General features: G+C 47.0%; 1 protein-coding gene and 1 long non-coding RNA gene across 7 annotated transcripts in view; one reads left to right on the forward strand and one right to left on the reverse strand.

Moving 5' to 3' along the window:
- The window catches only part of LOC138428229 (uncharacterized), a 1,104,918-nt gene that overhangs the window by 174,713 nt on the left and 904,267 nt on the right, over positions 1-25,938 (forward strand). The window lies entirely within an intron of this gene.
- Positions 428-25,938, reverse strand: part of ERG (ETS transcription factor ERG) — a 323,311-nt gene continuing 297,800 nt past the window's right edge. For 4 of the 6 annotated variants that reach the window (XM_069568494.1, XM_069568502.1, XM_069568508.1 and 1 more), the window contains 7 exons: positions 24,156-24,359; positions 23,258-23,338; positions 21,239-21,310; positions 13,194-13,262; positions 12,255-12,311; positions 11,582-11,629; positions 428-2,337 (listed from right to left, as the gene is read on the reverse strand). In XM_069568494.1, coding sequence (XP_069424595.1) covers positions 1,817-2,337; positions 11,582-11,629; positions 12,255-12,311; positions 13,194-13,262; positions 21,239-21,310; positions 23,258-23,338; positions 24,156-24,359 — 1,052 coding nt within the window. In that variant the 3' untranslated portion in view covers positions 428-1,816. The remainder of the gene's footprint in view (positions 2,338-11,581; positions 11,630-12,254; positions 12,312-13,193; positions 13,263-21,238; positions 21,311-23,257; positions 23,339-24,155; positions 24,360-25,938) is intronic. The other 2 variants (XM_069568516.1, XM_069568525.1) reach the window with 2 other exon arrangements.

Here is a 25,938-nt window from a genome sequence, read left to right on the forward strand (position 1 = left end):
CACTGCCGCTGTCTGTGATGCTTTATTTACCAACAATAACACAGTTTGTGCTGGGAAAAAGCGTGTGTTCACCATGCAATAGACGCTTTAATGCAGGAAAGAAGGGTGATTTGTGACTGAATGGGGATCTGGAATCTATCAATGACCACCCCAGCTTCAGAGGCCTCTTTCCACTCTGGGCCTGAGTCTGGAGACTCCCAGGCTAAACCTGGGGTCCTCCTGCCCTAGATGGGGTGAGCTGGCAAGAAGGCCCCAGAGAGGCCCACACTATTCCGGTGCCAAATGTGCTCAGTCCTTGGCACTCCCTCGCACGAGTTCCCGGACAAAGGAAACCTCTGACACCAAACCCACCCCCACGCAGCACAAGTTTCTATTAAACAATCTGAATCACTTTAAAATAAAAAAAGTGCAAAGGCAGACTCCTGTGTAAATCTGATTTGCCATGCTAGGCCAAGCTTATTTTTTATTACATACATTCTGCATTCTAAGAACTAGTAACTTCATATTGTAAACATTAAGCATACAGAGTTAAAGTTCAAGGCCACATTAGATCATTGATTGTCTCTTGTGTCATGAATCTTTGGCTGGCCGAGATCAACTCGTAGTGTATAAATGCATAAGTTATATAATTATTATATAAAAAAGAAAAAACAAAAAAAACAAACCACTGACTTGCATACTTCATTCTGACAAACGCACAGCGTTCGCGACTCAAAAGGAAAACTGGAGGCTGCCTCGCCCCGACACCCAGGCGATCTCAGACTGGGGTAGCCAAGAAGGCTAGTGCTTACCTGACCCCGTGGAGAGCAGAGCCCCCCACCTAAGGATGAGGTCCTGAATGTTTCTTTTTAAATATCAGACAATTCCAGTTATGGTTTTTCTTTTGATAAACAAACAAACAAAACAAGACAAAAAGAGATGCATGACTTTGTTTCTGCGTTCTCCAACTGCCCGTGCCCCACCCCCATCACGCTGTGTCCGTCCTCCTAACACTGGATTTGGTACAACACTGACCGCACGAAGCCTGACATCCCCACGACTCAGCTCTCCAAAGAACCGACACCATCCCAAGTCCAGTCTTCACGGCTCGAGAAGCTCCCTTCCCAGTCCTTCCCTCCTCCTTCCCCTGTTTCTTTCTCTCCCACCTCCTCCATCTACACCCACGTGCCCTCTCTGCACACACCTGCTCAGTCCCACCCTGTGACACAGAGTTCCCGTCTTAGCGTCAAGGAGTTGGAAGCCTCGGGTTGTTCTTCACATCCAATGGCAAGAATCTGGTTTCACCCAAGACAGATGCCGATGAGTTCCGTTAATGGTGTCTATCGATGGGCCACCACAGTCTCCCTCTCCTCTCTTTTCTGCGTTTGATATGTTTCTCTTTTTAAATACAGGTAGTCTTCCTTCCAATGACGTTAGAAATGGCATGTTAGGTCCAGACTGTGTGGTATCTATTGCTTGAGTTTAATCCCCACTTAATGCACTAGCAGGATTCCCAAAGACTACTCTAAAGGTTTATACACGTCTTCAGAACGTTTTCTTTGGCACTTTGTCCTTATGACGTCACGCTTCTACCTGCAACGTCTTTTACAAGGTCGGTCCACAGATTACCTGTCCGCGTACACCGGTAGCATCCTCTTTATCTCTGTAGTCATGGTTTAGTAAGTCCCTCCCACTCAGAGTCTCTGGGTCTCTCCCCCTGCCCCAGTCGCGCTTTCGCATTTCCCTTGAGGCACTTCTGATTCATGGTCTCGGAAAAGAGTTTGTAGCAATGGATGGGTGTCTACACAGGTGCTGGGAAAGGCCTCTCCCGGGGGCTTTAGTAGTAAGTGCCCAGATGCGAAGGCATATGGCTGGCTGGGAGCCTAGCGCTGGGGTAGATCCCCCCTGTGGGTGAATTCCAGTACGGGTTCGGGGCAGCGAAAAAGCTGGATGACGTCACGGGGAGGGCCGGAGGGTGGGGGGCCACAAAGTTCATCTTCTGCGGGTGGGCGTGATAGGAGCCCATGTAGGGGAGGTCCGAGGGGTACTTGTACAGAGAGGACTCCGGGGGGTGGGGCTGCAGGGCCTGGGCGATCCCGTGGAAGTCGAACTTGTACGCGTAGCGCTTCCCGTGGACTTTGGTCATGATGTTCTTGTCATAGTAGTAGCGGAGGGCCCGGCTGAGCTTGTCATAGTTCATGTTGGGCTTGCTCTTCCGCTCCCCCCAGCGCCGCGCCACCTCGTCCGGGTCGGTCATCTTGAACTCCCCGTTGGTGCCCTCCCAGGTGATGCAGTTGGAATTCGAGCTGTCAGACAGAAGCTCCAGCAGGAACTGCCAAAGCTGGATCTGCCCGCTCCCTGAGGAGGTGGGGAAAGGAAACGGAACATCTGTGAGAACACTGGTGTGCAACGCCGTGCCCCACTCTTTGCAGCCCCAGGGTCTGCAGCCCGCCGGGGCCCCTCTGTCCATGGGGTTCTCCAGGCAAGAATACTGGAGTGGGGTTGCCATGCCCTCCTCCTCCAGGGCATCTTCCCAACCCAGAGTTCTGAACCTAGGTCTCCCACATTGCAGGCAGATTCTTTAGAGCGTCTGAGCCACCAGGAAAGCCCAAGAATACTGCAGTGGGTAGTCATTCCTTCTCGAGGGGATCTTCCCGGCCCAGGGATCGAACCAGCATCCCTTGTGTCTCCAGCACTGGCAGGTGGATTCTTTACCACTAGCGCCACCTGGAAAACCCCACGCAGAGTTCCTTTAGCAGGCTGTGCGCCCATCCCTCTGGCCTGGGGGCTTTGGCTGCTCTGGTCCCCCAGAACCAGCCCCCTTTCTCCAGAGAACTGCCCTTGGCCGAACTGGAGCTGCCTCAAACCCCTCCCTCCACCCCAGGTAACCCACAACCTGATGGACTGACAAAGAAATCCAGAGGTAAGGTCCCTGGCCTCAAAGGGGGACCAAATCTGTGATGCTGGTCATGCCCGGGACTTAGCATGGATGGGGTCAGACTGAAGCAAGCTTCCAGCTAAGGTCACATGCATGCACACTCAGTGGCTCAGTCGTGTCTGACTCTCTGTGACCCCATGGACTGCAGCCCGCCAGGCTCCTCTGTCCAGGGGATTCTCCAGGCGAGAATACTGGAGTGGGTTGCCATGCTCTCCTCCAGGGGATCTTCCCGACCCAGGGATCAAACCCACGTCTCTTATGTCTCCTCCTTTGGCAGGTGGGCTGTTTACCACTAGTGCCACCTGGGAAGCCCAGCTAAGACCACAAGCTTCCTTAACCTCTCCCCTGCCGTCTCCGGCATCCTCTCCCTCGAGCATGTACCCTTCGTGGATCGCTTGCCCAAGTGTGCTCAGCCCAAGCTCCACATCTAAGGAACCTGGCCTAAGATGATGATCCTTAGTGATGACCAGGCAGATCTAGAGGCTGATCCAAGTCCTTTCGGGAATGCAAAGAATTCCCAGGGGGCAGAGTTCAAGTCGGTTTCCTTCATTTCTGACTTCCTTAGAAGAGCAGCCAGGTCAACTTTGTGTTTTGGGGCTGGGAATACTTAATTTTCCTCTTTTGTGAGACAGAAAGCGCCATTATGTGGCTGGCAATAATGACAGTACCATTTATGTTGGCTAGGTCAAGTCGAATAATAAAAGTCAGATTTAGGAAATGAACATCGAAAAGTTTATGGAAAAAGTAGAGAATGGAAGTAAACACCGTTATTTCTAACATAACATGGGGCTGGCACGCAGAAAGCCATTCTGTCAAAACTTTTCCTAGAACAGAATTAACCCACTCAAAATGAGGAAGTTTAGAAAAAAAAGTTGGCTATGTCTCAAACCAGATCACCCATTTCCAGTATTTAGGCAAATGCATCATAACGGAAATCCACGTGTTGCCCCTGCGTTGCAACGCCAGTTGGGTTAAGCAGAGTTTTCAGATGAAAACACTGCAACCTTGAGTGATTGCAAGTCCTCCTGGGAGTGGAATGAGGCTTCAACTGAGTCAATAAGATCTCATCTGACTGGGTGTCCACACAGCTCTCTTGAGCCCACTGGGGGTCTAGCGATGCAGCTTTTAGGCTTTATTAAATTCAGAGAAACATCCAGGCACAGCATTCTAACCTCTACTTACAATACTTCAGGATGACTGATGGCTCCCTTAGAGAGAAAAGCATGCACATACCAACTGTCTGACTGTGACAAGGAGAAGTTGAGGTGCTTTAAGCAGGTTTTAGAAGTTTTGAAAACAGGCAAGAGGCAGGTCTTCCCTTCCCAGTTCCCAGATACCACCTTGGGCTTGTTACCAAAGAGATGACCTTTTGTTACACTATGAGTAAATACCAACAGATATGATAAAATGATTAAAGGAACTCTGCCAACTCTTCAGGGAATTGATGAAACATAAAAATCAATTATACATTTGCTTTCTCTAAATCCTGTCCACAAGCTCCCCAGATAAATGGCCCAGCTCATAAATCTTTGTTTCCACATTGGCTGTATGCAGTGGATATGTTTGTGAACCTATCCATACGATAGCATCGTGAGAAAGGTCAGCCTTTTCTGAATACATTCTGGAAAATTAGCATTTTTTTCACTCTAGCAACACATTTGAAATGTATTAACAGCTTGTAGTTCATCGCAATGTAAAGTCTTCACTTTTGGGGGGCCACATATTCAAACTGTTCTCAATCAACTTTTGCTGCCCCCAACATTTCATTAATATGCATTTTAAAAAATACAAAGAGCTGTTTGAGAAAACCATATGGTTTTAGTATATATATTGTAACTAAAGGATCACTACTTGAAAAAAATTTCATATATGACTTGGGAATAGGGAAAAACATGGATTTTTGATTTAAACAATCTAACATATGTTTCAATATAAACACACAGAGTTGTTTGAAAATAGATATTCACTGTCAACCTCCTCCCATAGAGAGAGCAATCCCACAGATTTTGTATAAAATACACAGATTTTCCTAAACAGCCAAAATTATACTTGTCATCTCTTCAAACCTTGGCGTTGTCTCTTGGGAATCTGTCGCTCACTTACATCTTTTATAAACGTGTGTAAGAGAAAAATGGCAGAGAAAAGTGTTTTCTCATCGCTCCTGTTTCTAAAGAACTAGTAAGTCGGGGGGCCTAAGTTCATGGCCGGAAACTGAAGGGTCAAAGGATGGATGAGGAGTCTCCTTTGACTATTTTGCCATCAGCCCTTAAGACACAGGGGCTTGACGTCTGAGCCTTTCAAGGGCATATGGGAATAAGACATCTGCAAAGCAAAATTCATCTGCTTCCTTACCAAAAAATAACAGCCATAAATGTAAATCAATTAATGTTTAAGTTGCTGTTGTTTAGTCACTAAGTCATGTCTGGCTTTTTGCGACCTCATGGACTGCAGCCCTCCAGGCTCCTCTATCCAAGAGATTTCCCAGGCAAGAATACCAGAGTGGGTTGCCATTTCCTTCTCCAGGGATCTTCCTGCACCAGGGATGGAATCCCTATCTCCTGAATTGGCAGGTGAGTTCTTTACCACTGAGCAACCAGGAAGCCCCATTATCTAAGCAGACATTATCAAATGCAACATTATGTCAAGCTCATTAACTGTTCAGTGTGCTGTAACAACACCTACTGCCTTCACAGTCTATAGCAGATCTTCTTGCTCTGCTTGAATTCTCAAGGGAGCCCAATATTTGCTGAGGAGTTACAGTCAATGGTAAATTAAACAAGTTATTCATGGCTATAGAATTTCAAAAGCCATTTATTAAATTCTTCTTTTACTGTCAAAACAGTAACACTGTGTGCTAAAGGTGTGTATTAGAAGATAGAATAGAGATCCCCAAAACACAAATACCTAAGATTTAGGTAGTCTAAGAGTGGGTAAACCAAGTAAAAGCAGAAGCTCTTTTAAGACCAACTGTCCATCCAACAGCCTCATCACCTGCACCTCAAGAATCACCTTCTTTGGAAAAGAAAAACCTCTTTACATCTCTTTTCTCCTCTAACCTGATAACCTCCTTTGAAACATAGTAAAGAGTAGCTACGTTTGTCCTAGGTTTGTCCAGGGTAATTAACTAAAAGGCAAGATTGGGGAAAGAGGGAATCCAAGCCTGTTAGCTGCCCACTTACAGGAAGGCCCAGTGGGATGAAGGGGCCTGGGGCGTGGCTTCGAAGAAGACAAAAGGCAAGCCTTTAATTCTGGGAGAGGACTGTCATCTCCGATTCAAAGAAAAGAAGACAGAAGATGGAGGTTTAAAAGGGAGGGGATATATGTATACCTACGGCTGACTCATGTTGAGCTTTGGCAGAAAACAACAAAATTCAGCAAAGCAGCTATCCTTCAATAAAAAAATAAATTAAAAAGAAAAGAAGAGAAACACCACAGCACAGAAGTACAAACTGGGCAACAGAAAAGGGCCAAACATCTAAACGGTTTATAAACCACAGAGAAAAGCACAGCTGGGAGTGACTCAGCAGCCATGGGGCAAGCAGGAGGGGGAGTCCCAAGGAGGACCCTCAGCCCCCAGCTGATGGAGGGAGAGAGATGTAAATAAAGCAGAGGGGGGCCCAGCAGGCACCGCAGGGGCCGACCTTCGGACTTTCTGCAGTAGCTAGAGGTGCTGCAGAAAAACCCAAGGGCATAGCCTGGACCCCCCACACCAGGTCAAGATCAGGGCGGCAGGCATGTGGCCCAGACGGAAGGCTTTGTCAGGGCTCACGGTGGCTCAGACAGGACTGGTGGGGGTGGGGGAGTGGGGGGAGAGGGAAGCATGGGGGCCGGAAGCACCCCTTTGGAATCGGCACCGTCTCAGCTGAATCCTGGCTCTGCCTCTTAACGGGACTTGGGGTGGCTCGCCCGGCTGTCTGTGCCTCAGTGTCCCTGTCTGCAGAATGGGGTGATGCAATACTATCAACATAGTAGTATTATAATGCCACCTTGCAGGGCCACCATGAAGATAAACTCAGTGCATGAGTGCTCAGATCATCTGTCTGAGCTGGAAACCAGGGTCTAACGAAAGGTACCTCCCTTGCCTACAAACAGGAGACATCAAAGGAAACCAACCACCCTCCTTCCTCCCAAAAAATCGCAGGCTGGCAGGACAGAAGCTGGGGATGGTGGTGTTCTCAGGGCTGGCCAGTGTTCCTGGAAGCTGACTAGTACCAGGCATCATTCTGAAGACTTTCCATGTGTTTATTTAATCCCTCGATTCCCAGAACTATGTGACAGCCCACGGCAGGGATGAGGAATCAGAGCCCAAGAGGCAGAGTGACTGATCTTGCTGGAGGTCAGCAAGGGCTGGAACCTGGACTCCAGTCTTGCTTTTAGGCCTGGGTTCCACACACACCTCCACAGCCCCTTCAGGTCCTTTGGCCCCTCCCTGGACCTGCGGCTGGTAAGTCTCAGTAGAAGACTGGACACTCCCACCTCCTATCCAATGCCAAAACATCCCCAGCACTGGTCTCTGGCCCTGCCTGGAGCAGGTTCCACTTTCACGCTCACCATTAAAGACCCCCCCGTGAGCCCCACGGGAGCCAGTGAACTCCTGTTCCCAGGAAGCACTTTCCCGGACAGGCAATGTCTGTCCATCACAGGAGCCATGGTAAACATCAGCCACTCTGATGGGCTGTAAAGGGGCAGTGTCGCTAATATCTGATCCAGGACTTCATAGTGCAAGGACACACTCGTCTCAGCAGGAGAAATGTGGTCCACGCTGCACACCAAGTGCATATTTGGGAGGGAGATGCAGAGATGCTGTTATCATTTTGGGCATTCGCATCACGTGAGGTCATCTTTTCATTTAAAAATGGCTTTTAAAGTTTGCATTGTGTGGAGAGCAGAGGCAGCAGTCTCAAGTGGTGAAGGATTTATTTATCAGAGACCGGGCAACCAGAACCAAACAGGAAGAAACATTCTCATTAACAGCAGGATAAAAGATATTCTTGTTTTAGGAGGGGGAGGCCCCATGAGTGTAACTGACACACAGCCTAAGGAGAGACGGAGAAAGTGAAAGTGTTAGTCGCTCATTCTTGTGCGACTCTTTGCGACCCCATGGACTGAAGCCCGCCAGGCTCCTCTGCCCATGGGATTTCCTAGGCAAGAATATTGGAGTGGGTTGCCATTCCATGGGATCTTCCCCACCCAGGGATCAAACCTGGGTTTCCTGCAAGTCACCTGCATTGCAGGCTGATTCCTTATCATCTGAGCCACCAGGGAAGCCCAATAATAAACTAAGTAAGAGAAGTCTTTATCTTCAAGTCAGAAGTTGGATGTTGGGATTTCCCTAGCAGTCTGGTGGTTAAGGTTTTGCCTTCTAATGTAGGGAGGCTGCAGGTTCAATCCCTGGCCAGGGAGCTAAGACTCCACATGCCTCGAGGCCAAAAAAAAAAAAAAAAAAACACGCCAAAACATAAAACAGAAGCAGTACTGTAACAAATTCAAAAAAGACTTTACAATGGCCCACATTAAAAAAAAAAAATCTTAAAAAAAAGTTGGATGTTGCCACTTTCCCTGGACCCAGTGGACACAGTCTTAGTGGAATAAAGCGCAGCCTTGGCTCACGATGCCAGCGCTGCTATTAGGTTCCAAGACATCTTCCATTTTCCCAGGCCAGTGAGTGCTCCTTGCTCTGCCTGCAAGTCGCTCTACCCGCTGTGGGCATCCCCAGGCACTAAGCCCTCTGTTAAGGGGCCACAGCTCTCTTTGGCCCCAAGTCACCAACCAAGCGCCACCTTTATCTGTGACACCATGGGCACAGACCTATATATATTTCACTTCACCCTTCTGGGTGGGTGAAAGGGCCGGCCTGGTTTTGCTTAGTGCTGCTGGACAGGCTCCTGCCCTCTATCCTTAACTGCAGCCCCATCCCAAGCACCGAAGCAGCTGTTTGAACGGAATCCTTCCTTTCCGTTCTCTGGGTCCTCATTCTCCAAGAGCTCCCTCTTCCCTGCTCGCTCAGTGGCAGTGGAGGGGCCAGAAAATATTAAAGCAGGTTTTGGAGGCAGAGAGTTGGGGTTCAAATCTGGCCTCTCTTCTGGTGGGCTGCGTGACCCAGGAGAAGTTAGCTCATTCATCAGGACCTCCGATTCCCCTTCTGCAGGAGGAAGACCATGGTGTTCCGAGACAAGCATTTGCCCAGGCGTGATATGGCTGGGGGGGAAGGGGAGCTATTGGATTGTTATTTCACATTATTGTATGAACATTCCCAAAGCGTTCCAGCTTCCGCCCTTTCCCCCTTTCTAATCTCTCCTGAACGCTCCTGCCAGATTAGTCTTCCTGAAGCCTGACTGATAATCATCATCTCAAAACACAGTAATGGTTTTTATGTGACTGGTTATGGATGAAGGTGGAAGAGAAGAGTGAAATACTGGCTTAAAACACAACACTCAAAAAGCTAAGATCATGGCATCCAGTCCCATCACTTCATGGCAAACAGATGGGGAAAAAACGGAAACAGTGGACTTTCTTTTCTGGGGCTCCAAAATCACTGCAGGTGGTGACTGAAGCTATGCAATTAAAAGATGCTTTCTTCTTGGAAAAAAAGATATGATAAACCTAGATAGCGTATTAAAAAGCAGGGACATCATTCTGCTGACAAAGGTTCATGTAGTCAAAGCTACAGTTTTTCCAGTAGTCAAGTATGGATGTGAGAGTTGGACCATAAAGAAGGCTGAGCGCCAAAGAAGTGATGCTTTTGACCTGTGGTGTTGGAGAAGACTCTTGAGAGTCCCTTGGACTTCAAGGAGATCCAACCAGTCCATCCTAAAGGAAATCAATCCTGAATACCCATTGGAAGGACTGATGCTGAAGCTGAAGCTCCAATCCTTTGGCCACCTGATGTGAAGAGCTGACTCACTGGAAAAGACCCTGATGCTGGGAAAGATTGAAGGTAGGAGGAAAAGGGGAGGACAGAGGATGAGATGGTTGGATGGCATCATCAGCTCAATGGACATGAATTTGAGTGAACTCCGGGAGACAGTGAAGAACAAGGAAGCCTGGTGTGCCGCAGTCCACAGGGTTGCAGAGTCAGACAGGACTGAGCAACTGAACAGCAATGGAGGCAGCTGCAAATGGAAGCGGAGCACAGGCGTAAGAGCAGCTTCAGGAGACGCAGCCGCCAGGCGGGCGCCGAGGAAGCCCGTGTCGTGGAAGCTCCTTGTGAGTCAAGGAGAGCATCTCGTTACTCCCTGCATTCACTTATCTGGCAAATAATTTTTGAGCACCTGGTCTATGCCTGGATTTAATGCAATAAACAAAAGAGATCCATTCAATTCTCTGCTGTTTAAAAAATATTTGCTGCACTAGTTACCATTAACTAAACTTCAGCGTCAAAGACACAGAACTCCCAATAATGATATTTTACGTTCTCCAAAGTATAGATTCCCTTGTGGGGATTTACACAGAATCTACGTTTTCCCGTTTCTAACCCCATTTTGGCCTCAACGTTTAGGAAATACACATTCCAGCTGGGATTTCCAACATGCCTGTGACATCTTGGCATCTGACGCTGCTGTTGAGAATATGCATCATATGCTGTGCATTTCTGAAGTGGAGGCCTGCACAGCTGGTTCTGACCCGAATACACACAAATCAAACAACCTGGCTGGCACCGAGGTGCGGTGCCAGGTCACAGTCCTTGGCAAGGGACAGGCTACAGATGGACGATGAAAGATCTGCGCTTTCTTCTGGCACCTGAGTTCAGACATAGGCCATTCACTGGCCACGAGCCTGCGTTTGAAGCCTTACGGTTGTCATTAGGTTCTTTTTTTTTTTTTAAGATATTATTTTATCTGCTGTGTGATGGGCTGAAGTGTGGTCCTCCTCCCCGCTAATTCATATGTAAGGTTTGCTCAGTACCTTGGAATGTGACATCATGGGAATAGGACCTTTAGAGGGGTAATCACGTTAGAGTAATGTCATCTGCATGGGTTCTAATCCAGTTTGACTAGCGTCCTGGTAGAAATGGGAGTTTGGGCACAGAGATAACATACAGAAGTAAGGAGATGCAGGCAAAGACGGCCGTCTGCAAGCCAAGGAGAGGTCTTCTTCTCCATGGCCCACAGAGGGAAAGAACCCTGACAACTTGATTTTGGACTTCAGGCCTCTAGTACTTCCCAGGTGGCGCTAGTGGTAAAGAACCTGCCTGCCAATGCGGAGACGTTCAAGACTTGGGTTCCATCCCTGGGTTGAGAAGATCCCTTGGAGGAGGGCATGGCAACCCACCCCAGTATTCTTGCCTGGAGAATCCCCACGAACAGAGGAGCCTGGTGGGTCGCAAAGAGTCGGACACAACTAAAGGGACTTAGCACACACGCATGCCTCTAGAACCAGGAGACAATAAATGTCTGATGTCTAAGCTCCCAGCTTGTACTTGGTCAGCGCAGCCCTAGGAAGCTGAAACAACTTGGATTAGGTACGGATGCTCTTTGCTGAAGCTAAATCTTAAAGTTTATAACCCAACCCTTTTATTTGCCATTTAGGCAAGTAATCCAGTGAAACCTACAACTTAAATTTGTTCAGTGGAAGGGATTTCTTTGCCTATACAGGTTCAACATGCAAAATCGCTCCTGCCCAAAAGATAACTTGGTAAGAGCAAAACTATCAGCAGTGTCTCACCTGGATTTGCAAGGCGGCTACTTGTGGGTCCAAGAATCTGGTAAGGATCTGCAGTAAAAAGAAAAGACATGATTGGGAGCAGATGGGATGTAACTGTAAGAATGATGCTGACCTGCTGGTGTTTTCAGATTTTAGAGCACGACTTCCTGTATTAGAGACGATGTCACACGGATCTGAGACAGGCTTCGAGGTAAAGATCTCCTAGCTGGTGGCTGAGCTCAGATTTGGTCTGGGGTTCCTGATATCCAGTCCAGGCCTCTCTCCAACCCAGAACATAAACAGGGCAAATGTCCTCAGTCCCCCACGGTCCCCAGGACAATACTGGCTGCATCGCTCAGCATGCTGGCAGCAGAAACATTCCACTGCATTTCTGGGCTGATGTTGTTGTACGTGGCCTGGAAGGTAAAAGTCAAATAATTCCCAGGACACAAAGAAGCTGGGTGCAGATGGAATGTATTTTCCATATTTACTGCATAGATTTTGTAAACGGTTTAGCAAAAACTCAATCATTTCCAATTGAGTAGACTGGTAGTTTGGTGCCCATTTTACATATGGAACAGTCCTAAGGAAGACAAAGGAATATTAATTTCATTTAGAAAGTGACACATTTTAGAAAGATGCCGCTAGACCCATCTCTTCTTTTATGACCATCAAGAGGCTCCCTGAAACATACCTAGCTGAGGACGCTGGTCTTCAGTTTTGGGCACTGTGGAAGGAGACGGCTGAGCAGCTGAAAATCCAAAAATGAAAGAGACAATCAGCCATAACTTGTGTTTGACTACTAGACTTTGGTGCTGCTGTCCATCGTTCCACCAATTATCTTGGTTATGAACACGAGAGTCCTGCTCTTATGGTAAGAAGCATCTTAGGGTAGGGGAAATGTTTCCTTTTCAACAAAATCAAATGCAAACATAGTAGCAAAACAAAGGCCCTCTAACTTATTTTAAAAATATTTTTGGTCAGTCCAGGTTCGATGCATGATACTGGATGCTTGGGGCTGGTGCACTGACACGACCCAGAGGGATGGTACGGGGAGGGATGAGGGAGGGGGGTTCAGGATGGGGAACATGTGTATACCTGTGGTGGATTCATGTTGATGTATGGCAAAACCAGTACAATATTGTAAAGCAATTAACCTCCAATTAAAATAAATACATTTATATTTTAAAAATTTATTTGTGCCCCATTTTTTCCAAAACTAAAAAGAAAATTTGAGATGGTTTACGAAACAAATGAAAATGAATCACCCTCTAAAATAAATAGATAAAGGGGAATTACTAGGAAGATAAAATAAAGCCAGGAATACTTTAAACATGGCCACGATTGGGAAATGACCTGGCGTTTAACCCGTACTCAAAGCATCCCATGAGACATGTATTTGTTCATGTGGAAATACATCACCTTGTTCACTTCTTTCTGTTAGAGAAATACGTCTAACCCCCAAAGAGCATGAATCACTGCATTTAAAGATCAGTTGCACTTTGGGGCCAAAGGGACACACCTGTATGTTGAAAAAGCACAAACTGGCTAAAGAAATGATCATTTACTCCATCAAGAGTTACCCACTGCCTGGTGATGAAAGGGTTCAAGGCAGCAGGAACCAACATCGTACCTTTCGACTGGGGGGCGGGGTGGCCGTGGCTGGTCCAGGCGGATCTCCTGGGTGGTTCATAAGGTAAATCTGTAAAGACAAATAAAATGACTAAAAGATCAATGATGTGACTTGATAATAGCTATTTTGTATGCTTTTTAAAGTTTGTGTTCATTAGAATAATTGAGAAGACCCAGTGATCCAAAGAAACATTCAACCTGGGTTTCATGAGATTTATGTTTTATTTATAAAAGATAACTATCTTTTATCAATCTAACCCATTTTCACCCATTAATCTGAAAACTCCCATGGACAGATTCTCTTGGAGCTGGTGGACTCCCCTAAGATAATTCACTACAATCATAGCCAAGACCATATCGTTTCTTACCATCTCTTTGTTTTGCTTCCAGCTTGAGCTGACTGAAGTCCATTACCCCATTATTACGTGCATGACCTGTCTAAAACACAGCCTGAGGTATGGATGAATGAACTGATACCTGCTCGAGGCCTGACCCTAAATCCAACAAATGGCATTGGTGTTCCTTCCTCTTCTTCCTTGGAAAAGAGTACTGCCTTCTTTATTTGCCACCCGCCTCTCTCAGCCACCCCTCATTCCCCCTCATCCACTTTTATTAAATCAGTCTTAAGGGACTAGCTCTTTTTCTGTGCAAATGTCTACTTTTTCTCCTGCTCCAAATGAATTTAGGATTTCCCTAAAAGGAATCGCATGAAGTCATCGGTAAGACTGAAACAGTATTGCCCCTGCAACATAGCAGTGGTCATGGAACTGAACTATATGCCAATGATTTTTTTTTGTATTTATAATGTATTGTCACTTGTCCCATAAACCTTCATCACGCTTTGCATACGCAAATTGAATAATTATATTTCGGCACCCTCAGTGCAAGCTCTGTTATGATTATGACTCTAAGTCGGTTCAAGTTTCCTTTAAAATATATTCCAGAAATGTTATTATGCATGCTCTCATTGACCGTGCCCATGCAAAGCTATGACAGAGCCACTTCACATCTACGTCTTCTTGGATTGGGAGGTCTTGGTTCAATGCCAGGCATCACTGGGCCAGCTGAAAGCCATACCCAGGTCCTGGAGCAGGTGTCCTGCGGTGAGACACCTGGAGGTGGCTATAAACTCTCACGTGGAGAGATTTTAAACTTGGTTCAAAACTGGCCACTTTGTGGGTCCATCTTCAAAAAGCTTGACTATGTTGCAAAAGCCACGTCTCTTTCCATTTTCCTATCCCAGAGAGACAAGCAATGAAATGCAACATGAAATCCAACACAGAATTGCCCTAATTTATTTGGTCTGTTTGGCTACGACCATCTCGACTGGTGTGGTCTGTGAAATCCTACTCTCCAGAGCTTTGGTTGAGTTTGATCACTTTCTTTGCTGCTGCGCTGCACCACTCCCTCTCCACTGGCATTTTTGTATTTGGGGACTGGAAGAGTTTCCCACCCAGTCCCTTGGATTCTCATTTTTCTGATGGTGGGATTACACAGGGGAGTTAAATCTGCAGCTGCTATCAATTTACCACTAAATTTCAACTTACATCGCTGGGGGCATTTGCACACGGATTCTCATCGAGTTGCGTTTGGTCTAGAAAATGGTCAGCCAGAGTTTCAATTTGAGAACTGTCTCAGAAAGAAAAATCTAGGAGGGCAATTGTAACAGTATCTTAGCCCACTACAGGAGCAGACAGTCACACTGACAACAGGGCTTCTATCTACAGAGTGAAAAAGCAAGAGAATTCAGAAATATGTTCCAGGTCCTCGTTCCTCCACAGACCAGCAGTACTGGTAACCTCTGGGAGCTTGTTATAAACGCAGAATCTCACTCTAGATCTACTGAAGTAGAATCTGCATTTTACCAGATATGACCTGCAATCCCACTCCTGGGGATATGTCGGGAGAAAACCAGAAGACACGTGCACCCCACTGTTCATAGCAGCACTACTCACGATAGCCAAGACACGGAAGCAGCCTAAATGTCCACTGACAGACAAACGGATAAAGAAGACATGCTACACATGTGCAATGGAATATCGATGCTGTTTAGTTGCTAAGTCATGTCTGACTCTCTTTTGCAACCCTGTGGACCATAGCTCACCAGGCTCCTCTGTCCCTGGGATTCTCCAGGCAAGAACACTGGAGTGGGTTGCCATTTCCTTCTCCTGTGTAGGTATATATATGTATATATATATATATATATATATACACACACACATATATATATATAAAACTGAATCACTTTTTTCTGTACACCAGAAAATATGACATTCTAAATCAACTATACTTCAATTTCAAAACAAGATCTCACTTGACTTGGCTGTATGCTGAAGTTTAAGAAAGCCTGTTCTAGACAATTTCCTTTTTTCTTTTCTACAAACCTGTGTTCCTACAGATAATTATTTCAGAAATGCTATCCGAGTCTGCGAATGCCAATAAATGAGAGGACCAAGTTCTAGATTGAATGCTTTTGCCTGAAATATGAGAACACGAATGGAATTAGTAGCCAGTGTCAGCCAGTGAGTCTGCTGCTATCTTAAACATAAGACTGCCCGTGAAATGTACCTGGAAGAAATTAAGCATCAAGCCATGAATAGAAAAATATTTTGAAACTCTGTCTTCATGAAGTCCTTCTTAGAGGGCACAACCGTGTCCCATCCTGCCTCGAAAATCAGTCAGGACCTAACAACTCCAAGCCTGATTCTTAGCCAAGAACTTGAGATGTTTACATGAACAATGATTAATGTGCTCATGAGCATATTGCCATGGAAGATAAGTGGAGTTTTGTTTTTGTTCATGAAATTCTGCCCCGGGGCTGTCTTATCAGCTACTGATCATGTGTTGTGGGGGCCCCAAGCCCCCTCCTGTGGGATGTAACATTGGGGAATGTTGAACCAAGCCTCACTGAGACGAGAGACGACCATTTCAGTGACCTCGCCAGGAGCTACACCACCTCGAAGCAGAGCCAGTTTTGAGCAGTTTTGCTCCTTGGCTGCTTGAAAAATTATGACACCGTGTACATTTGCTATTTGCCCCTGATGGATTAGTAGATCATAAGACTTTGAGTAAGAACACAGTTTACATGTCACTTTTGGTGGTCATTTCAACCCACCCTTCATTTCTCGTCCATTTTGATCTTCAAGGCCATTAACTCATAAACTTGGCAGCAGGTCTGTGCCAGGGAAGGCTGCTTTCTGGCATGGGTTCTGCTCTTTTTATTTCTTTAACAGACTGTGTTTTAAAACTGAGCTTTATAAGAACCATTCCAGAGGCAGCTGAAGGTACCAAAGAAGTATGTTCTCTGCCATGATTTAGACTAAAACCCACAAAACTACAAAGATGGAGTGTGACTATTGCTGGCTCCTTCACCCCAGCACCTTTGCTTATATTCTGGGAGGTAAGATAACTGTGGTGCTGGAGCAGACTCTTCAGAGTCCCTTGGACTGCAAGGAGATCAAACCAGTCAATGCTAAAGGACATCAGCCCTGAACATTCATTGGAAGCACTGATGATGAAGCTGAAGCTGAAGCCCCAATACTTTAGCCACCTGATGCAAAGAGCTGACTCACTGGAAAAGACCCTGATGCTGGGAAAGATTGAAGGCCAAAGAAGAAGGGGGCAGCAGAGGATGAGATGGTTGGATGGCATCACCAACTCAATGGACATATATTTGAGCAAACTCCGGGAGATAGTGGAGGACAGAGGAGCCTGGCGTGCTGCAGTCCATGGGGTTTCAGAGTCGGACATGACTTAGTGACTGAATGGCAACAACAAGATCAGTTCCTGATTCTGAAAGAGACTCCTCCCCACCGTTGCTCCCTCCTCTAGACATCAATGAAGTAAGACAGCATCCTTGCTGTCCTTCTTGCAAGATTAGGTTCACCAAGTTTTATGCTCTCTTTTCATCAGGATCACTGAACAGCCCTGCTAGCCCTCTTCAAGTCCACCCACCACTTTAAAGGACCAGAACTTGGATCGTGAGAGGGCTTACCCTCCCTCTGCAGGACCCATGCCACATGTATGAAGCAACCCTGGAGGTCCCTGGCTGTGCTGGATGTGAAAGGATGGATTCTGCCAGTTCTCAATGAGCTTGGATGTTTACGGCAAAGACACAAAGACCAAGAGCTATGGCCCCAAACCAATATCTAAACTCCTACTTAATGCATGGGGTTTTTAGAGTAACGCCTACTACCATGATGAAATGACCCTCTCCCATTCTCCTTCAGCTCTCCCTACAATCTTCTAAACTCCTCTGCAAAGGCATGGAGATCTGGTGGCGGGGGTGCGTTTCGCCTTGCCTTCTCAACCAGGTTTGCAGGTCTGTGGTTATAGCAGAGTCAGGGCAAAGGCAAGCATGCATTTTCAGCCATGTGCTGTGATGCAGGCTTCTCTGAGGAGACAGGGCATCAGCTGCGTGGTCTTGCTGTGACTGGAGGTGCTGCTGGGCACTGCACTGCAAACCCTGAAGGAGGAACCATCACAGATTCCCACAAACGCTTGAAGAGCCCCAGCTGAAAAGCCACAGCCGAGGCTGCACTTGCAGACCTGACTCCAGTCTCTTTCAACAGCATCCGAGATGTGTATCGCGGAGTATGGGCTGCCATGGTGACGGAGGAGAGGGCAGGTTACAGATCGTCCCGGGCTTACACCAGAGCTTTCCCATACGCTGCTCCGAAGCTATCAGGCAGGGCTCACATCGCGAGATCAAAAACCAGCCTGCAAGTTTCCCTGAGTCAGACTTGCCTCTATGCCCCTTGAGGCCTCAAACGGCCATCGTCCCCAAAAGGCATGCACTCAGCAAAAAAGGAGGAGGGTGCCTCTGGAGAAGATGGGGAAAGGACTTCTGGTAATAATAACTGACTCTCGGAGAAACGCATGTGATACCACGAATGCGATCACAAAAAAAGAATGTAAACGGATCTGCCCATGTGCTAGCATTTTCTAAGAGGAGTGGACAGACTCATCTACATGCTAATTCAAGAAAGGGATCAAGCAAGAGGGTGCACGCTGAATCAGGACGGTTTGGAAACAAATAATAAGGGAGGGGGGCTGAGGCATGAACAAAGTATGTTGTCCATCGTGCGTTATCCTGTAAGGTCACCGGGCGGTCCCGGCTGATTGTGGGTGGGGGGGACTGAAAGGATGCAGCCACAGGACAGGGCAGGCCGCAAAGGAACCCTGGAATACAGGATCGATTCGGGGAGACCGACCGTGACAAGAGGGAAGGGAGGGTGGGGCAGGCTGCCCAGGGCTGGAGGCTGGAGAAGGAAGGAAAGGAAGCAAGTGGGAGGGAGCACCAGGGCATCAGATGTGGCAGGACAGATGGATGGGAGGAAGGAGTCCTCTGTCTCCGTGGGTGTGAGATCAGAGACTCGGACGGACGCTGAAAGCCAAGGGCACAGGGCAATGGGAACTCAGGCCTCTATCCCCAAGGACCTCTCCCCAGGAAAGAGTCAGCAACCACCTCTTCTGAAAGAAACCCACTGACCACAGGCACATGGTCAGATTCCCAGGGACCCCCTCTCCCATGGGTCCCGCCATGGTCCTCCCAGCATGGTCCTCCCAGCATGGTCCTCCCTGCCACTCTTCTCTCTCACACCTGGACGCTCCAGGGTGCTGATGAGGCTGCATGCAGGGCAGCAGTGGAGACTCAGACACGGAGAAGAGACATGTGGACACAGACGGGGGAAGGAGAGGGCAGGACGGACTGAGACAGCAGTGCTGAGGCAGATGCATCACCACGTGTAACCCAGGCAGCCGGTGGGGAGTCGCTGCATGACGCAGGCAGTCAGAACCTGGGCTCTGCGATAACCTAGAGGGGCGGGATGGGCTGGGCGGGGGGACGGAGCTTCAGGAGGGAGGGGACGCGTGTACATCCATGGCTGATTCATGTTGATGCATGGCAGAAACCGACGCACTAGTGCAAAGCGATTATCCTCCGATTAAAAACAAATTTAAAATGAGAATATAAAAATATGAATAAAATTTTATAATATTAAGAAAAGGACCTCTTCCAAATCCACCACATCCTCAAATAGGGTAAAAAGAAACTCTAGGGCCCACTGCTTTTTCTTTTTGAGTCAAGCGGCATGTGGGGTCTTGGCTCCCCAATCAGGGATCAGATGCTTGCCCCCTGCACTGGAAGCGCATAGTCTGACCACCAGACCCCCAGGGAAGTCAAAAGACCTACTGTTCTGTCTGTGAAGCAACATGTAGCCCCATCACACTAAGCCAACTCACATGCCCCCACGATCCCAACACCAGCTCACAATCCCCAGCTTTTGAGACTCAGACACATCCACAAAATCTCTTCAGACAAACAAATGAGCAACCCTTGGCCAAAGGTTTACAGGCAGCTTCTGCTTCTGCGTGGGAACTTCTTTAAAACACTGACAAAATCAGAATGATTTTCCTATACTTCCCATGACCTCCCAAAGGTGCATTTACTGGCAGTCAGCTCAGGCACGTCTAGACCTAGCATGACACGCGCACTCTGACGCTCCTTTTGCAGCACAGGCGGTGGGTTCCTTTGGAGCCAGTCTAGATCACTGCAGATCCTGAGTCTTGTCCACGATTACGTGGTCTGCGTCAGAGATAACAAAGCACATTGGCTGAGCTTTTCTGCTGTGCTTTTCAGGAGGGACGGGGAGAAAACTTTATGAGGTCAGAGGACAGAAAATCGCCGGCTCAGTCACAGTACCAGAGCGGTCCTCACCCGGAGAAGCATCTTTCCCTATGCTAGTCAGCTCACTGGTCCCCCATCTTTTTCGATGGGGAGAAACAGCAACCTCAAGCTTGGTGCCTGGGACCAGGTCACACTGGGACTTGGGTGGCCTGGACAGATGCCAGAAGCTGGAGAGCGACAGCTTGGGTCTAGGAAGGAGGATGGGAGTTCTGCATCCATGTGTGAACAGGCAGAAATCATCCCACAGCCCTGAGTCACGATTCCTCAGCTATGAGGCTTGCTCATGTCATCCAGCTGGTGGGGTTGTACATCCCAGTGAGGGCTTAGGTGATGGGACCATGCTTGCCCAAGGCCAACCCCTCTGCACTTCTCTACCTGGCAACACTCCATCCTCCTCTAGTACATGGCCCTTCCATTGCAGCACACATGGCCCATCCCTTTCCTGAAGGAAGAAACTGAGGGAGGAATTCTCCCTTCCTGCTCCCACAGCTGCTATTGTCAGAGGTAGTGCTTCTACTGCAAGATCAGTGCTTTAGATTAAACATCCATTTTTGCCCCTCCAGCTCCAGGCACTTCACTTGTAAGGTTAAATATTACGCGTGTGAGTCTGTTCTGGCTCTAGGTGGCTTTACTGAAACATCTAGAGCTTTATGCTGTGTGCCGTGGGTTCATTCCCCACTGCACCCCATGGCTGGCACTCAGGAGGGTGGGTGGGCACCTGGGGAATGGCCAGGTCAGCTTTCTGAAGACAGGGGGCTCTCTGAAGTCTGGCTGATCTTTGGATCCCCAGCATCTAACATTGCACTTGGCATGAATTGGCCCTTGATAACTACTGATATTTTTTTTATGAATGACACATAAGTTAATAAGCTAATTAAGTCATTGGGAAAGACATAAAGATTCAGGTGTAAATATGATCGATTGCATGCTTCTGCTCCAAAAGACTGGCTCTCGTGACAGCTGGGAACTGGCCACTTGTGTTAGGGGGACGCCACTGGTTCCGGGTTATGTAATTAGGATGGATGGACGATACTACATCTTTCTGTAAACTCGAAATCGGACAGGCGTTGGGAATGACTTCTCAGCCCGTCTGTGTCTGAGAGCAGCTGGTGAACGGGCTGACCTGCTTGCCAGCCTGCAGTTGAGGGAGGGACTGTCCCTGTGATCTCTGAGCGGAAAGGTCTGACTGATTCTAGGCTCCAGATCCACAGAGGCAGAGTCAGACTGTTTAGAGCTCCCATCCAAGATCAGCTGTATCACGTGACGTAGGTCACGCATCTCACGGGACATCCTGGGATGTCTCAAAAAAAAAGAAAAAAGAAAAAAGAAAAACAGATGACACAGGGGTGTTTTCGTACCTGGCCTAGTTGTAATTCTTTGCGTAGCTTCGGGATATACTGAAGTATTTGGGAAAATAAAAGCTGCACCCCCTGCAGACAAAAGGAAAGACAGAACACGTGAAGGTCTTGCTGCCGTGGTTGTCCGTCTCAGCAACAATGCCTAGCCTACTTTCCCCCTGACAACCAAGGCAGGCGGCCTCCTGGAAGCAGCCACACCTGATCTGGGGAGCAGGGACAGGACGCGGGTCAGAAACCTTTGCTGAAGCTGGAAGGGATGCTCCACTTGGCATACAAGGTCTTGGGTTCGGATTATTCAGCTTCCTCCTGAAGCCCCTTCCTGTGTTTCTCCATCCTCCCACAAGCTAGCTTTCTTAGAACAACTCTTTGCTGGGTGTTTTCATTTTTCAAATTGTATAAAAATCCATAAAACATTTTTACAGAGCCCTTGGAAAGTAGTATCAAAGAATTGTAACTATTTTGCCAAAGAATATATGGATCTAATTAAATGAATCTACATCTCTGTTCACAAGCCTGTCTTCCCTTTCTCTCTCTCAATCAACGCTCAACTTGTTAACGGACAAAATTCCCTGTTTTCCAGCTCAGTCCATTTGGAATGTGCTACTCTGCTTTTCGATTGCTTCTATGTTTAGTGAGGACAAAAATAATGAAATCAGAGCTTCCTTGACACTTTCATTCCTTGCTAAAAAGAATTTTTAAATGACTATGAAGTTACCTGAAAGTGTGTGTCTTTTCAAAGCATTTCTTAAGGGAGGGGAATTACTTTGTCTAAGGTGCTTGCTATTTCTGGCCACAAGGTTATTAAAAAGCTTATTGTGTAACCTACATCAGAAAAGTGTATGATCAATTCGAAGCAATTTTTAAACTTCAGAATAAAAACATAATGTTCTGAACATTGAGGGCCAGCTCAAGAGATCAACTAGCAATCCCTGCTATACTCAAGCCTGGACTCACTCATATTATATGTTTAAAAATAACATGGCAAATATTTGGGAAACGGCTGCATTTCTCTGTGTGGGCTGACCGTGCACTGGCTGGCTTGCTTATGAGGGGTTTCTTGATCCTTCCAACACTCGATGGCTTTCTCCCTAGCCTGGGGGTGGCAGAGGGTCCCGGGAAAATGATACAGTGGGGTTAGCAGCCTGTGGTCAGGCTTACACAGTGTCTCCATCACAATGGAGAAAAGGGATGCCGCCAGGACCACATTCATCCACAGAAAGCCCAGCCTCTACTCTCAGCCTTTACTGGGAGGGGAGGAGAAGGGTTAGCCAGGAAGAAGCATCATGTTAAACTCTAACAGGCTCAGGCCAAAAAAAGAGAAATAAATATTAATAAGATGTAGAATCAATAGTTAAGACATGGAATAGCAGGTATTTGGTTAGTTACTAACTTCAAACCTTCCAAAATCATAACATAGCCTCCCTTGCAACAAAAGCTCCCCAGAGGCAACCAACACTCCCTCCTACTGCCTTTTGCAAACGTACAAGGTCTGTGCAAGAAGATACAAGTCAAGTCAAATGGCCTAAAACTTTACCAAAAAGGGACAAGTATAATCCCTGCTTGTCCTAGTAAATACTCATTTAAGAATTTAAAAAAAAAAAATTAAAGTGTTGAGTTCTCAGCCTTTAATTTTCAAAGGAGAAAAAGGAGGATGCGAAGGGCCCCTTTATACAGGACATGCTTTTAGTTTCTACAGTCAGCACAGGGCACATTGGAGCGCTCACAGCCACAGACAGTAACCAGCAAAGTGAGCTGAGGCTATGGCTAGAAGCTGATCCTGCACATATCCCGGCTGAAAGAAATCCTCTGACTGGCAAGAAAACCAGGGGAGTACTCAGAGACCAAAGAGGCTGCGGTAGCACCAACACAGAGCCCTGATCTACCAAGGACCCCTCCACCATCCACCTCTGCCATCTGCCTTCCTGATGCACTGGCTGTTCCTGTTCCACCTGGAAAGCATGTGACCTGTAAACAAAAGCCTACGCTTGTCCTGGGGGCAAGGGGCGGGGCCAGCATTACCTGTGTTTCTAGCATGCATTAACCGTGGAGAGTTTTGTAAGGCTTTATCAACATCATCTGAAGTCAAATGTGGAAGAGGTGCTACAAAACAAAACAAAAAGGCAACATCCAAATGAAAAAAAGAGAGAGAATTACCTTCCTTGAAAAATTAAAAAAAAAAAAAAAACGAAGAAGAAGAAAGAAAATATCTGCCCCTCCCCCCGCCCCCAACACTCCCCACCCTAAATATCATGGGCTGCTTGGAAATCTCTCCATGGCTCTGCTACCAGTTAGCATGTTAAAACCTAGATGGGGGCCTATATGGAATCCAGGGATGCCAGGCAAAGCATTTACACCAAAGAATTCACACCACCCACTGTTGCACTGTCTCGACTAGCTCCTTCTGACTGTGCTTGACCTTTGAAATATTAAGCATGCAGCAGACTCTGTAGATTCATGCCTCTCATTGCCAAGATGCCATTCCCATTCTGGCAGGCTGAGCCACATCTCAAGATACCAAGCAAAAACGCTCCTCATTTTGTGTTCCAGTATGCAAGGGAGTTTGGTTTGGCTCTCGGGAAGATAAACGCCATACTTCCCATCAAGTAGGAGCCCTACGGTAAAGTTTCTCCTGTTTGGACCTCACGGAGATGAAATAACGTGTGACCGGGTAAAGCTCTGCTTCCCTCTGATATGTGATCCTCTCGGCCAGGGGAACCCTGGAGGAGCAACTGAACACTAGCGGTGACTTTGCTGCTTCTTATAAAAGAGCCACTTTCACTCCGCATCTGGCTAAGTCATCACCTGCTGAGCATTCTCTCAGATCCTAACGGGAATCAGGTTGGGGCTAAATCCTCTGCATCTGAGGTTAAGAAGGACCTCAGACAGTGCTCTTCGTGGGGACTGGGGACCGCCTTACTCTCTCTGAGGTAGTGGAGGTGCGACAGGAGGATGTCAGCGTTGTAGCTCGGGGTGAGCCTCTGAAAGTCATCTTTGGTCATCTTGCACAGCTCCTTCCCGTCGATATTCTGGAATAATAAGATGTCAACGTCCGGAAGCCCGTATTCTTTGACTGCCCACTCCAGCCACTGCCGGACATGGTCTGTACTCCATAGCGTGGGATCTGAAAGGGGACGGAAGAATATTTAATCAACGCCTGAAGACAAACTCCTGGGGCCAAGCCATATCCCAGGTGGGATCTCTAACTAGCCACAGCTTTCCAGAGCATCACCTGCCACTCTTCCAGAATTTTCAAGCCAGGCTCAGGGAACAGTCCAAGGAGAATGTCCGAAGAACAACTGACTTATGCTCAGAGACTACTATTTTTAAAGGAAGTTTTTTTTGTTTGTTTTTGTTTAAGCAAATAAGGGTATTCGCTGACTCACATAATTGAAAAGTCCAGGGGATATACTAGCTTCAGGCACGGTTTGGTCCAGGAACACAAACACTGTCATGAGACTCAAGTCTCTCCATCATTTGCTTCTCTTTCCTCTGAACTGGCTTCATTCTCTGACTGGTTCCTTTGATATGCTGGGCCCTGCTGGTTTGAGTTTTCCATCCTAAAGAGCTAAACAACTTCCGTAAAGAGCTTCTGAGCCTCTTCTCCACAGTTCACTAAAACTCTTTAGGGTTGAGAATCACTGGACCAACTTGAATCACATGGCCATTCCTGAACCAATCACTATGGTCAAGGAGGCGGACTGTGCTGATTCATCAGGTCTGAATTACACGTCCACCCAGGAAGCCTAAGATTAAGTCAGACTGAGCCACGTGGACTGACCACAGAGAGAGGGGGCTCCAGGAAACATCAAGGAGTTGCTCCAAAAGGATGGAATGGATGCTGGTCAATCAAAAACAACACCGATGTCAATGCTAAGACCAGGTATTGAAAAAGTTTAAAGGGAATTATCCTGGAAGTGTAGGATGCGTCATACCACTTGCTTCCTTGTTGCTCAATTAACCTAAAGTTTCCTGGAGGGATAAGGTTTTCTTCTTATTCATTTCTTTTTATTTTATTTATTCATCTATTGATCTGAATAAAGAATATCTGAATCACTCTGCTCTACACTGAAACTAACCTAACAATGAAAATCAACCAAACTTCAATTTAAAAAAAAAAAATGGGAGGGACTCCCTGGCAGTCCAGTGGTTAAGACTCTCCACTTCTAAAGCAGGGAGCCTGGGTTTGATACCTGATCCCACATGCTGCATGGCACAGCCATAAAATAAATAAAATTTAGAAAAAATAAATTTTAAAAAACAATGAGAAAAAATGAATAAGAATCAATGAAAACTTTCCTTAAAAAAATACTGGAGTCTTTATATGAAAAAAAAAGAACAACATATATCAGAAAGATGTTAATTACATATTAACAAAAAAACATACAATATTTGTATGAAATGCTGGAAAATGTTGACCACAGAATTGGAAATGATATGTAGGTCAACGTGAGTCCTAGCACCTCCCAGCAAGCAAGTGTTTCTAGGCAAAAGGCATCAGCCACACGCTTTTCCTGCAGAGAAGCTGGTCTGGCAACTCACTCACACCTGCAGGAGGCAAGCTGGCTGGGGGTGTTCACATTCCACAATTGAGGCACAAACACCCACAGGATGCAGGCAGTGTCGTCACGCTCGGTCGCCATGTACGGAAGGCGACCCCCATAGGACTAGGAGGGCAGGGCCCTGGGGAGACGGGGCAGGCG

This window comes from Ovis canadensis, chromosome 1 (genome assembly GCF_042477335.2).
Source record: "Ovis canadensis isolate MfBH-ARS-UI-01 breed Bighorn chromosome 1, ARS-UI_OviCan_v2, whole genome shotgun sequence".
In the NCBI taxonomy this organism is placed as follows: domain Eukaryota; kingdom Metazoa; phylum Chordata; class Mammalia; order Artiodactyla; family Bovidae; genus Ovis; species Ovis canadensis.